Below are 13581 nucleotides of genomic sequence, written 5' to 3' on the forward strand. Positions count from 1 at the left end.
CTCTCACCCCCTCACTCCCCCGTACCCCTTTAATATCCCACCCAGTCTAATCCCACTCTCCCCCTCACTTCCCGCACCCTTTAATATCCCACCCAGTCTAATCCCACTCTCCCCTCACTCCCCGCACCCTTTAATATCCCACCCAGTCTAATCCCACTCTCCCCCTCACTCCCCGTACCCTTTAATATCCCACCCAGTCTAATCCCACTCTCCCCCTCACTCCCCGCACCCTTTAATATCCCACCCAGTCTAATCCACTCTCCCCCTCACTCCCCGCACCCTTTAATATCCCACCCAGTCTAATCCCCACTCTCCCCCTCACTCCCGTAGCCTTTAATATCCCACCCAGTCTAATCCCACTCTCCCCCTCACTCCCCGCACCCTTTAATATCCCACCCAGTCTAATCCCACTCTCCCCCTCACTCCCCGCACCCTTTAATATCCCACCCAGTCTAATCCCACTCTCCCCTCACTCCCCGCACCCTTTAATATCCCACCCAGTCTAATCCCACTGTCCCCTCACTCCCCGTACCCTTTATATCCCACCCAGTCTAATCCCACTCTCCCCCTCACTCCCCGTACCCTTTAATATCCCACCCAGTCTAATCCCACTCTCCCCCTCACTCCCCGTACCCTTTAATATCCCACCCAGTCTAATCCCACTCTCCCCCTCACTCCCCGTACCCTTTAATATCCCACCCAGTCTAATGCCACTCTCCCCCTCACTCCCCGCACCCTTTAATATCCCACCCAGTCTAATCCCACTCTCCCCTCACTCCCCGTACCCTTTAATATCCCACCCAGTCTAATCCCACTCTCCCCCTCACTCCCCGTACCCTTTAATATCCCATCCAGTCTAATCCCACTCTCCCCCTCACTCCCCGTACCCTTTAATATCCCACCCAGTCTAATCCCACTCTCCCCTCACTCCCCGCACCCTTTAATGTCCCACCCAGTCTAATCCCACTCTCCCCTCACTCCCCGCACCCTTTAATATCCCACCCAGTCTAATCCCACTCTCCCCCTCACTCCCCGTACCCTTTAATATCCCACCCAGTCTAATCCCACTCTCCCCCTCACTCCCCATACCCTTTAATATCCCACACAGTCTAATCCCACTCTCCCCCTCACTCCCCGCACCCTTTAATATCCCACCCAGTCTAATCCCACTCTCCCCCTCACTCCCCGCACCCTTTAATATCCCACCCAGTCTAATCCCACTCTCCCCCTCACTCCCCCCACCCTTTAATATCCCACCCAGTCTAATCCCACTCTCCCCCCTCACTCCCCGTACCCTTTAATATCCCACCCAGTCTAATCCCACTCTCCCCTCACTCCCCGCACCCTTTAATATCCCACCCAGTCTAATCCCACTCTCCCCCTCACTCCCCGTACCTTTTAATATCCCACCCAGTCTAATCCCAGTCTCCCCCTCACTCCCCGCACCCTTTAATATCCCACCCAGTCTAATCCACTCTCCCCCTCACTCCCCGTACCCTTTAATATCCCACCCAGTCTAATCCCACTCTCCCCCTCACTCCCCGCACCCTTTAATATCCCACCCAGTCTAATCCCACTCTCCCCCTCACTCCCCGTACCCTTAATATCCCACCCAGTCTAATCCCACTCTCCCCCTCACTCCCCGCACCTTTTAATATCCCACCCAGTCTAATCCCACTCTCCCTCTCACTCCCCACACCCTTTAATATCCCACCCATTCTAACCCCACTCTCCCCCTCACTCCCCGCACCCTTTAATATCCCACCCAGTCTCATCCCACTCTCCCCCTCACTCCCCGCACCCTTTAATATCCCACCCAGTCTAATCCCACTCTCCCCTCACTCCCCGCACCCTTTAATATCCCACCCAGTCTAATCCCACTCTCCCCCTCACTCCCCGTACCCTTTAATATCCCACCCAGTCTAATCCACTCTCCCCCCTCACTCCCCGCACCCTTTAATATCCCACCCAGTCTAGTCCCACTCTCCCCCCTCACTCCCTGCACCCTTTAATATCCCACCAGTCTAATCCCACTCTCCCCCTCACTCCCCGCGCCCTTTAATATCCCACCCAGTCTAATCCCACTGTCCCCCTCACTCCCCGTACCCTTTAATATCCCACCCAGTCTAATCCCACTCTCCCCTCACTCCCCGTACCCTTTAATATCCCACCCAGTCTAATCCCACTCTCCCCTCACTCCCCGCACCCTTTAATATCCCACCCAGTCGAATCCCACTCTCCCCTCACTCCCCGCACCCTTTAATATCCCACCCAGTCTAATCCCACTCTCCCCCTCACTCCCCGTACCCTTTAATATCCCACCCAGTCTAATCCCACTCTCCCCCTCACTCCCCGTACCTTTAATATCCCACCCAGTCAAACCCCACTCTCCCCCTCACTCCCCGCACCCTTTAATATCCCACCCAGTCTAATCCCACTCTCCCCTCACTCCCGTACCCTTTAATATCCCACCCAGTCTAATCCACTCACGCCCCCTCACTCCCCGCACCCTTTAATATCCCACCCAGTCTAATCCCACTCTCCACCTCACTCCCCCACACCCTTTAATATCCCACCCAGTCTAATCCGACTCTCCCCCTCACTCCCCGTACCCTTGAATATCCCACCAGTCTAATCCCACTCTCCCCCTCACTCCCCGTCCCTTTAATATCCCACCCAGTCTAATCCCACTCTCCCCCTCACTCCCCGCACCCTTTAATATCCCTCCCAGTCTAATCCCACTCTCCCCTCACTCCCCGTACCCTTTAATATCCCACCAGTCTAATCCCACTCTCCCCCTCACTCCCCGTACCCTTTAATATCCCACCCAGTCTAATCCCGCTCTCCCTCTCACTCCGCGCACCCTTTGATATCCCACCCAGTCTAATCCCGCTCTCCCCCTCACTCCCCGCACCCTTTAATATCCCACCCAGTCTAATCCCACTCTCCCCCTCACTCCCCGCACCTTTTAATATCCCACCCAGTCTATCCCACTCTCCCCCTCACTCCCCGCACCCTTTAATATCCCACCCAGTCTAATCCCACTCTCCCCCTCACTCCCCGCACCCTTTAATATCCCACCCAGTCTAATCCCACTCTCCCCCTCACTCCCCGCACCCTTTAATATCCCACCCAGTCTAATCCCACTCTCCCCCTCACTCCCCGTACCCTTTAATATCCCACCCAGTCTAATCCCACTCTCCCCTCACTCCCCGCTCCTTTAATATCCCACCCAGTCTAATCCCACTCTCCCCCTCACTCCCCGCACCCTTTAATATCACACCCAGTCTAATCCCAATCTCCCCTCACTCCCCGCACCCTTTAATATCCCACCCAGTCCAATCCCACTCTCCCCCTCACTCCCCGTACCCTTTAATATCCCACCCAGTCTAATCCCACTCTCCCCCTCACTCCCCGTACCTTTAATATCCCACCCAGTCTAATCCCACTCTCCCCTCACTCCCCGTACCCTTTAATATCCCACCCAGTCTAATCCCACTCTCCTCCTCACTCCCCGTACCCTTTAATATCCCACCCAGTCTAATCCCAATCTCCCCTCACTCCCCATACCCTTTAATATCCCACCCAGTCTAATCCACTCTCCCCCTCACTCCCCGCACCCTTTAATATCCCACCCAGTCTAATCCCACTCTCCCCTCACTCCCCACACCCTTTAATATCCCACCCAGTCTAATCCCACTCTCCCCTCACTCCCCGCACCCTTTAATATCCCACCCAGTCTAATCCCACTCTCCCCCTCACTCCCCGCACCCTTTAATATCCCACCCAGTCTAATCCCACTCTCCCCCTCACTCCCCGCACCCTTTAATATCCCACCCCAGTCTAATCCCACTCTCCCCCTCACTCCCCGCACCCTTTAATATCCCACCCAGTCTAATCCCACTCTCCCCCTCACTCCCCGTACCCTTTAATATCCCACCCAGTCTAATCCCACTCTCCCCCTCACTCCCCGTACCCTTTAATATCCCACCCAGTCTAATCCCACTCTCCCCTCACTCCCCGCACCCTTTAATATCCCACCCAGTCTAATCCCACTCTCCCCTCACTCCCCGCACCCTTTAATATCCCACCCAGTCTAATCCCACTCTCCCCTCACTCCCCGCACCCTTTAATATCCCACCCAGTCTAATCCCACTCTCCCCCTCACTCCCCGTACCCTTTAATATCCCACCCAGTCTAATCCCACTCTCCCCCTCACTCCCCGCACCCTTTAATATCCCACCCAGTCTAATCCCACTCTCCCCTCACTCCCCGCACCCTTTAATCTCCCACCCAGTCTTATCCCACTCTCCCCTCACTCCCCGTACCCTTTAATATCCCACCCAGTCTAATCCCTCTCTCCCCCTCACTCCCCGTACCCTTTAATATCCCACCCAGTCTAATCCCACTCTCCCCCTCACTCCCCCCACCCTTTAATGTCCCACCCAGTCTAATCCCACTCTCCCCTCACTTCCCGCACCCTTTAATATCCCACCCAGTCTAATCCCACTCTCCCCCTCACTCCCCGTACCCTTTAATATCCCACCCAGTCTAATCCCACTCTCCCCCCCCACTCCCCGTACCCTTTAATATCCCACCCAGTCTAACCCCACTCTCCCACTCACTCCCCGCACCCTTTAATATCCCACCCAGTCTAATCCCACTCCCACCTCACTCCCCGTACCCTTTAATATCCCACCCAGTCTAATCCCACTCACGCCCCCTCTCTCCCCGCACCCTTTAATATCCCACCCAGTCTAATCCCACTCTCCCTCACTCCCCGTACCCTTTAATATCCCACCCAGTCTAATCCCACTCTCCCCCTCACTCCCCGTACCCTTTAATATCCCACCCAGTCTAATCCCACTCTCCCCCTCACTCCCCCCACCCTTTAATATCCCACCCAGTCAAATCCCACTCTCCCCCTCACTCCCCGTACCCTTTAATATCCCACCCAGTCTAATCCCACTCTCCCCCTCACTCCCCGCACCCTTTATTATCCCACCCAGTCTAATCCCACTCTCCCCCTCACTCCCCGCACCCTTTAATATCCCACCCAGTCTAATCCCACTCTCCCCCTCACTCCCCGTACCCTTTAATATCCCACCCAGTCTAATCCCACTCTCCCCCTCACTCCCCGCACCCTTTAATATCCCACCCAGTCTAATCCCACTCTCCCCCTCACTCCCCGCACCCTTTAATATCCCACCCAGTCTAATCCCACTCTCCCCCTCACTCCCAGCACCCTTTAATATCCCACCCAGTCTAATCCCACTCTCCCCCTCACTCCCCGCACCCTTTAATATCCCACCCAGTCTAATCCCACTCTCCCCCTCACTCCCCGCACCCTTTAATATCCCACCCAGTCTAATCCCACTCTCCCCTCACTCCCCGCACCCTTTAATATCCCACCCAGTCTAATCCCACTCTCCCCCTCACTCCCCGCACCCTTTAATATCCCACCCAGCCAAATCCCACTCTCCCCCTCACTCCCCCCACCCTTTAATATCCCACCCAGTCTAATCCCACTCTCCCCCTCACTCCCCGTACCCTTTAATATCCCACCCAGTCTAATCCCACTCTCCCCCTCACTCCCCACACCCTTTAATATCCCACCCAGTCTAATCCCACTCTCCCCCTCACTCCCCGTACCCTTTAATATCCCACCCAGTCTAATCCCAGTCTCCCCCTCACTCCCCGCACCCTTTATTATCCCACCCAGTCTAATCCCACTCTCCCCCTCACTCCCCGCACCCTTTAATATCCCACCCAGTCTAATCCCACTCTCCTGCTCACACCCCGCACCCTTTAATATCCCACCCAGTCTAATCCCACTCTCCCCCTCACTCCCCCCACCCTTTAATATCCCACCCAGTCTAATCCCACTCTCCCCCTCACTCCCCGCACCCTTTAATATCCCACCCAGTCTAATCCCACTCTCCCCCTCACTCCCCGCACCCTTTAATATCCCACCCAGTCTAATCCCACTCTCCCCCCTCACTCCCCGCACCCTTTAATATCCCACCCAGTCTAATCCCACTCTCCCTGCTCACTCCCCGTACCCTTTCATATCCCACCCAGTCTAATCCCACTCTCCCCCTCACTCCCCGCACCCTTTAATATCCCACCCAGTCTAATCCCACTCTCCCCCTCACTCCCTGCAACCTTTAATATCCCACCCAGTCTAATCCCACTCTCCCCCTCACTCCCCGCACCCTTTAATATCCCACCCAGTCTAATCCCACTCTCCCCCTCACTCCCCGCACCCTTTAATATCCCACCCAGTCTAATCCCACTCTCCCCCTCACTCCCCGCACCCTTTAATATCCCACCCAGTCTAATCCCACTCTCCCTCTCACTCCCCGCACCCTTTAATATCCCACCCAGTCTAATCCCACTCTCCCCCTCACTCCCAGCACCCTTTAATATCCCACCCAGTCTAATCCCACTCTCCCCCTCACTCCCCGTACCCATTAATATCCCACCCAGTCTAATCCCACTCTCCCCCTCACTCCCCGCACCCTTTAATATCCCACCCAGTCTAATCCCACTCTCCCCCTCACTCCCCGCACCCTTTAATATCCCACCCAGTCTAATCCCACTCTCCCCCTCACTCCCCGCACCCTTTAATATCCCACCCAGTCTAATCCCACTCTCCCCCTCACTCCCCGCACCCTTTAATATCCCACCCAGTCTAATCCCACTCTCCCCCTCACTCCCCGCACCCTTTAATATCCCACCCAGTCTAATCCCACTCTCCCTGCTCACTCCCCGTACCCTTTCATATCCCACCCAGTCTAATCCCACTCTCCCCCTCACTCCCCGCACCCTTTAATATCCCACCCTGTCTAATCCCACTCTCCCCCTCACTCCCTGCAACCTTTAATATCCCACCCAGTCTAATCCCACTCTCCCCCTCACTCCCCACACCCTTTAATATCCCACCCAGTCTAATCCCACTCTCCCCCCTCACTCCCCGCACCCTTTAATATCCCACCCAGTCTAATCCCACTCTCCCTGCTCACTCCCCGTACCCTTTCATATCCCACCCAGTCTAATCCCACTCTCCCCCTCACTCCCCGCACCCTTTAATATCCCACCCTGTCTAATCCCACTCTCCCCCTCACTCCCTGCAACCTTTAATATCCCACCCAGTCTAATCCCACTCTCCCCCTCACTCCCCGCACCCTTTAATATCCCACCCAGTCTAATCCCACTCTCCCCCTCACTCCCCGCACCCTTTAATATCCCACACAGTCTAATCCCACTCTCCCTGCTCACTCCCTGTACCCTTTCATATCCCACCCAGTCTAATCCCACTCTCCCCACACCCTTTAATATCCCACCCAATCTGAGCCTACTCTCAGTCGGGGGGTGTGACCCTTCGTGTTGTGATGCTCCGGGGTGTGACGGACGGAGGTGTGGCGCTCCGTGTTGTGACGCTCCGGGGTGTGACGGACGGGGGTGTGACGCTTCGTGTTGTGACGGACGGGGGTGTGACGCTTTGTGTTGTGACGCTCTGCGGTGTGATGGACGGAGGTGTGACGCTTCGTGTTGTGACGTTCCGGGGCGTGACGCTCCGTGTTGTGACGTTCCGCAGTGTGACGTCCGTCCTGATGCCCCTGTCTCTGTTGCAGGTGGGGCAGATCCTCCAGCGGGACAAGGATCGGTGCCGGGCTGTGGTGCAGTTGCAGAGAGGGGACGAGCTGGTCCTGAGGTTCGACTACGACGCCATCTGTTACTACGTGGGAGCCACAGACAACGACTGAGGGACCTGACTGCCTCCCTCCCCCTTCCCCCCCCCCCCCCCCATCTCCTCCCCCCGCCTCCTCCCCCGGGAAAGCCGGCGGCCCCCCCCCCCCACGGGATTCAAGGCTCGGAGCCGAGATTTCACGACGGCGGGAATGGAATTCCACCCCCCGCGGAAGGGGCAACGATGCGAATACCAGGACAATCTCAACGTCAAGCGTGCGACCGTTGTTCAAACACACCCACGGTTCTGTACCTTTCCCGCTGGTACTAAACTCGGGACTGGCTGCTTATTCGGAATGCACCCCTCCCCTCGTGATACCTGGTGTCATTCAGGAGGGGACTGCGCGGTGCGGGGTGGGGGGGGTGGTGAATCCGATCGACATACTCGTGCCTGTGATTGACGATGTTTGTGTGTGTGTGTCAGGGAGGGAGATCTTTGTACAGATATTGGTCGGGGAAGCGGGCTGGAGTCACCCTCAGTTGCCCTGTGCCCGCAGTTCCTCACCATGCCATGCATGGGGGTGTCCGCGGTGCACCCCTCCCAAACTGCTCCCCCCTGTAGGTGCCCCATGGTACTGCGGCGCCCGGGCACCCGGAGCCAGACTCCCTGATTGTGGGGGGTCTGAGGGGAAGGGGGTTTGGGCGGGGCAGGGGGGGTCGGTGGAGGGAGGCCAGGGCCTTAAATTGAAACGGCAAATTCGCCTGCAACCGATGCTTCCCAGCTGCCTCAGAGGGAGTCGGGCGGAGGTGAGGGGGGGGTGGGGGAGGAGGGCCTGTACCCCACCCTGCGACAAAGCTGGATTATTTGGGACCACTCAAGGTGGGGAATCTGGCCCACCCCACCCCTCCACCCAATCCCCTGACTCACGGCTGGTCCCTGCTCCCACAGCTCCCCACTACTGCAGGCTTTTAACTGGCTGGGGTCCGGTCTAGTTGCGACGGGCTCATGAATAAAGCTGGCTGCACTCTCGGAATGGCCGTGTGTTTTCTGTGCTGTTGGTGCGGCGGCGAGCCATTGACACTGATGATGAGGGAGGGGGGAGAGACGGGAAGGGGAGGGGATGGGAGCGAGGGAGACAGGACATGAGAGGATGTAGGGGACTATGGGGAGAGAGCGGGCCAGTGGGATTAGTTTGGGATTGATACAGGGCTATGGGGAGAGAGCGGGCCAGTGGGATTAGTTTGGGATTGATACAGGACTATGGGGAGAGAGCAGGGCAGTGGGATTAGTTTGGGGATTGATACAGGGCTATGGGGAGAGAGCGGGCCAGTGGGATTAGTTTGGGATTGATACAGGGCTATGGGGAGAGAATGGGGCAGTGGGATTAGTTTGGGATTGATACAGGGCTATGGGGAGAGAGCGGGGCAGTGGGATTAGTTTGGGATTGATACAGGGCTATGGGGGGAGAGCGGGGCAGTGGGATTAGTTTGGGATTGATACAGGGCTATGGGGAGAGAGCGGGGCAGTGGGATTAGTTTGGGGTTGATACAGGGCTATGGGGAGAGAGCGGGGCAGTGGGATTAGTTTGGGGATTGATACAGGGCTATGGGGAGAGAGCGGGGCAGTGGGATTAGTTTGGGGTTGATACAGGGCTATGGGGCGAGAGCGGGGCAGTGGGATTAGTTTGGGATTGATACAGGGCTATGGGGAGAGAATGGGGCAGTGGGATTAGTTTGGGATTGATACAGGGCTATGGGGAGAGAGCGGGGCAGTGGGATCAGTTTGGGGATTGATACAGGGCTATGGGGGGAGAGCGGGGCAGTGGGATTAGTTTGGGGATTGATACAGGGCTTTGGGGCGAGAGCGGGGCAGTGGGATTATTTTGGGGATTGATACAGGGCTATGGGGGGAGAGCGGGGCAGTGGGATTAGTTTGGTGATTGATACAGGGCTATGGGGAGGGAGCAGGGCAGTGGGATTAGTTTGGGGATTGATACAGGGCTATGGGGGGAGAGTGGGGCAGTGGGATTAGTTTGGGGATTGATACAGGGCTATGGGGAGAGAGCGGGGCAGTGGGATTAGTTTGGGGATTGATACAGGGCTATGGGGAGAGAGCGGGGCAGTGGGATTAGTTTGGGGATTGATACAGGGCTGTGGGGCAGTGGGATTAGTTTGGGGATTGATACAGGGCTATGGGGAGAGAGCGGGGCAGTTTTTTAATTGTTCCAGCATGGATAACGATGGGCCAAATGGCCTCCTTCAGTGCTGGGAACCTCTCTGGTAAGTGATGCGAAGTGGAGAAGGAAGCGAAGAGACTGAAGTGCCTTGAACCACCAGAGGGCATCTCGGGGGCGGTAGAATTGTTCCGAGCTCCAGGACGACGCAAAGCAAAGTTTTACACTTCATTATGGCTGATTTGGAAGAAATGTAAACTGCTCTAAGATGTTTACCGGTAACCCTACAGCAACAACCGTGGGAGGTGTTCCTTGAGGTATTCAGTGCAACGTCAGATCAATACATCCCCCTCAAACGCCAAAGTTCCACTTGAACAAGTCAAGCAAGCACGGTCAACTTGTGAGGTGGGACAGAGTATAAAGCTGAAGGAAATGGCTTACACAAAGGCCAAGAGAAGTGCAGACAACTGGAAAAAATATTGAACGCAACTTGGTGAGACCACACCTGGAGTACTGTACACAGTTTTGGTCTCCTTACCTAAGGAAGGATATACTTGCCTTCGAGGGAGTGTAACCGAAGTTCACCAGATTCATAGGATGAGAGGGCTGTCCTATGAGGAGAGTTTGAGGAGACTAGACCTATATGCCCTAGAGTTTAGAAGAATGAGAGGTGATCTCATTGAAACGTATAAAATTCTTACAGGGTAGATGCTGAGAGGCTGTTTCCCCCTGGCTGGGGAGTCTAGAACCAGGGGGCACAGTCTCAGGATAAGGGGTCGGCCACTTAGGACTGAGATGAGGAGGAATTTCTTCACTCAGAGGGCGGTGAATCTTTGGAATTCTCTACCCCAGAGGGCTGTGGAGGCTCAGTCGTTGAGTATATTCAAGGCTGAGATCGATAGATTTTTGGATATTAAAGGAATCGAGGGATATGGGGATCGGGCGGGAAAGTGGAGTTGAAGTCGAAGATCAGGCATGATCTTACTGAATGGCGGAGCAGGCTCGAGGAGCCGAATGGCCGACTCCTGCTCCTATTCCTTATGTTCTTAACAGAGGGACACAAAAAAAATATTACGAGGTGCAGAAAGGGAATCGGGGAAAATAAACTGGCAATTAATATAAAGGCTCGTCGAATCTTACCACGCAGAAGGAGGCCATTCGGCCCGTCGTGCCTGTGCCAGCTCTTATAAACAGCGATCCAATTAGTCCTACACCCCTGCTCTTTCCCCATAGCCCTGCAAGTTGGCCCTGTTCCAGTACGTGTGCAATCACCTTTTGAAAGTTTCTGTGGACCCACCCTGCTTCCACCGCCCTTTCAGGCAGTGCGTCCCAGATCTTAACAATCCTCTGTGGGGATAAATGTCTCCCACGTTTTTCTAATGATCCGTTTTACAATCCCAGCTCATTTGTTTCCAGCATTTGGCTGACCGAATTCAGGAATGGGCTCGCAGGGCGGGCACTAAGCTGGAATTGTGAAGGCTCCCAAACCAGCACACGACGTGTCAGGGAGGAAATCGTGCATTTCTCCAGCGCCTTTCACCACCTCAGGACGTCGCAAAGGGCTTCAGAACCAATTAAGTACTTTTTTTGAAGTGTGGCCACTGTTGTAATGTGGGAAACACGGCAGGCAATTTGCACACAGCAAGCTCCCACAAACAGCAACATGATAAATGACCAGATCATCTGTTTTTAGTAGTGTTGGGTGAGGGACAAATATTGGCCCCAGGACACCGGGGAGAAAACCCCCTGCTCTTCTTCCAATAGTGGCCGTGGGATTTTTACATCCACCTGAGAGGCCAGATGGGGCCTCGGGTTTAACGTCTCATCCCAAAAGACGGCACCTCCGACAGTGCGGCGCTCCCTCAGTACTGCCCCTCCGACAGCGCGGCGCTCACTCAGTACCGCCCCTCCGACAGTGCGGCGATCCCTCAGTACTGCCCCTCCGACAGTGCGGCGCTCCCTCAGTACCGCCCCTCCGACAGTGCGGTGATCCCTCAGTACTGCCCCTCCGACAGTGCGGCGCTCCCTCAGTACTGCCCCTCCGACAGTGCAGCTCACCCTCAGTACTGCCCCTCCGACAGTGCGGTGCTCCCTCAGTACCGCCCCTCCGACAGTGCGCCAATTCCTCAGTACCACCCCTCCGACAGTGCGCGCTCCCACAGTACTGCCCCTCCGACAGTGCGGCGCTCCCTCAGTACCACCCCTCCCACAGTGCGGCACTTCCTCAGTACCACCCCTCCAACAGTGCGGCACGCCATCAGTACTGCCCCTCCGACAGTGCGATACTCCCTCAGTACTACCCCTCCGACAGTGCGGCGCTCCCTCAGTACTCCCCCCTCCGGCAGTGCAGCGCTCCTTCAGTACCGCCCCTCCGACAGTGCGGTGCGCCCTCAGTACCGCCCCTCCGACAATGCGGCGCTCTCTCAGTACTGCCCCTCCGGCAGTGCGGCGCTCCCTCAGTACCGCCCCTCCGACAGTGCGACGCTCCCTCAGTACTGCCCCTCCGACAGTGCGGCTCTTCCTCAGTACTGCCCCTCCAACAGTGCGGCGCTCCCTCAGTACTGCCCCTCCGACAGTGCGGTGCTCCCTCAGTACTGGCACCGGGGGAGTGTTGGCCTCGATTATGGGGCTTGAACCCATTGAACACTCCCAGGGCAGGTACAGCACGGGTTAGATACAGAGTAAAGCTCCCTCTACAATGTCCCATCAAACACTCCCAGGGCAGGTACAGCATGGGTTCGATGCAGAGTAAAGCTGCTTCTACACTGTCCCATCAAACACTCCCAGGGCAGGGACAGCATAGGTTAGATACAGAGTAAAGCTCCTCCTACACTCTCTCGTCAAACACTCCACGGACAGGTACAGCACGGTGTTACATACAGAGTAAAGCTACCTCTACACTGCCCCATCAAACACTCCCAGGGCAGGTACAGCATAGGTTAGATACAGAGTAAAGCTCCCTCTACACTGTCCCATCAAACACTCCCAGGGCAGGTACAGCACGAGACAGGGGATAAGACGAGAGATTAGTAGATAGAGGAAAAGTGAGAGAATGAGGGAGACCGGAGGAGGGAGGGGAAGAGACAGAGAGAATGAGACCGGCAAGCACAGAGGGAGGGTGGACCATCCCTGGGTGGACTGTCCTTACGTGGACCATCACAAGGGCAGTGCAGCGCTTCCTCAAGGAGTGTCAGACTGGATGGGACCACTGCAGGACGCAGACTTGTCAAATATCTCTCCTAGTTTAGCGCAGACATCTCGCTAAAATGGTGGCGCGAAAGGCCCTCTCCGAAACTCCCACACACAGCCCGTGAGGTCTTCTTGTTTGTAGTGAGGTCTGGCAGTAGTTAGCGGTAACCAGGTGCCGGTAACTAGTTGGCAGGGAGGAGGTGGCAGGACACTGGGGGAGAACTCCCCCCTACTCTTCTTCCAATTGTGGCCACAGGATCTTTTATGTCCACCTGAGAGGGCAGACAGGGGGCTTTGAGTTTAACATCTCATCTGAAAGACAGCACCTCTGACAGTGCGGCGCTCCCTCAGTACCGCCCCTCCGACAGTGCGGCGCTCCCTCAGTACCGCCTCTCCGACAGTACGGCGCTCCCTCAGTACTGCCCCTCCGACAGTGCGGCGCTCCCTCAGTACCGCCCCTCCGACAGTGCGGCGCTCCCTCAGTACCGACAGTGCGGCGCTCCCTCAGTACTGGCACCGGGGGAGT

At 56.3% G+C, this 13581-nt stretch overlaps 1 protein-coding gene across 1 annotated transcript in view; it reads left to right on the top strand.

Moving 5' to 3' along the window:
• Positions 1–7769, top strand: part of LOC147086831 (voltage-dependent L-type calcium channel subunit alpha-1D-like) — a 54589-nt gene extending 46820 nt beyond the window's left edge. Inside the window, exon 13 of the mRNA XM_085978331.1 lies at positions 7638–7769. Within this exon, the coding sequence (XP_085834457.1) occupies positions 7638–7769 (132 nt within the window). The remainder of the gene's footprint in view (positions 1–7637) is intronic.
• The last annotated feature ends 5812 nt before the right edge of the window (positions 7770–13581 follow it).

The sequence above is a fragment of the Somniosus microcephalus genome, unplaced genomic scaffold (assembly GCF_052327205.1).
Source record: "Somniosus microcephalus isolate GS21.2 unplaced genomic scaffold, FLI_Smic_1.0 unresolved_chr7, whole genome shotgun sequence".
In the NCBI taxonomy this organism is placed as follows: Eukaryota; Metazoa; Chordata; class Chondrichthyes; order Squaliformes; family Somniosidae; genus Somniosus; species Somniosus microcephalus.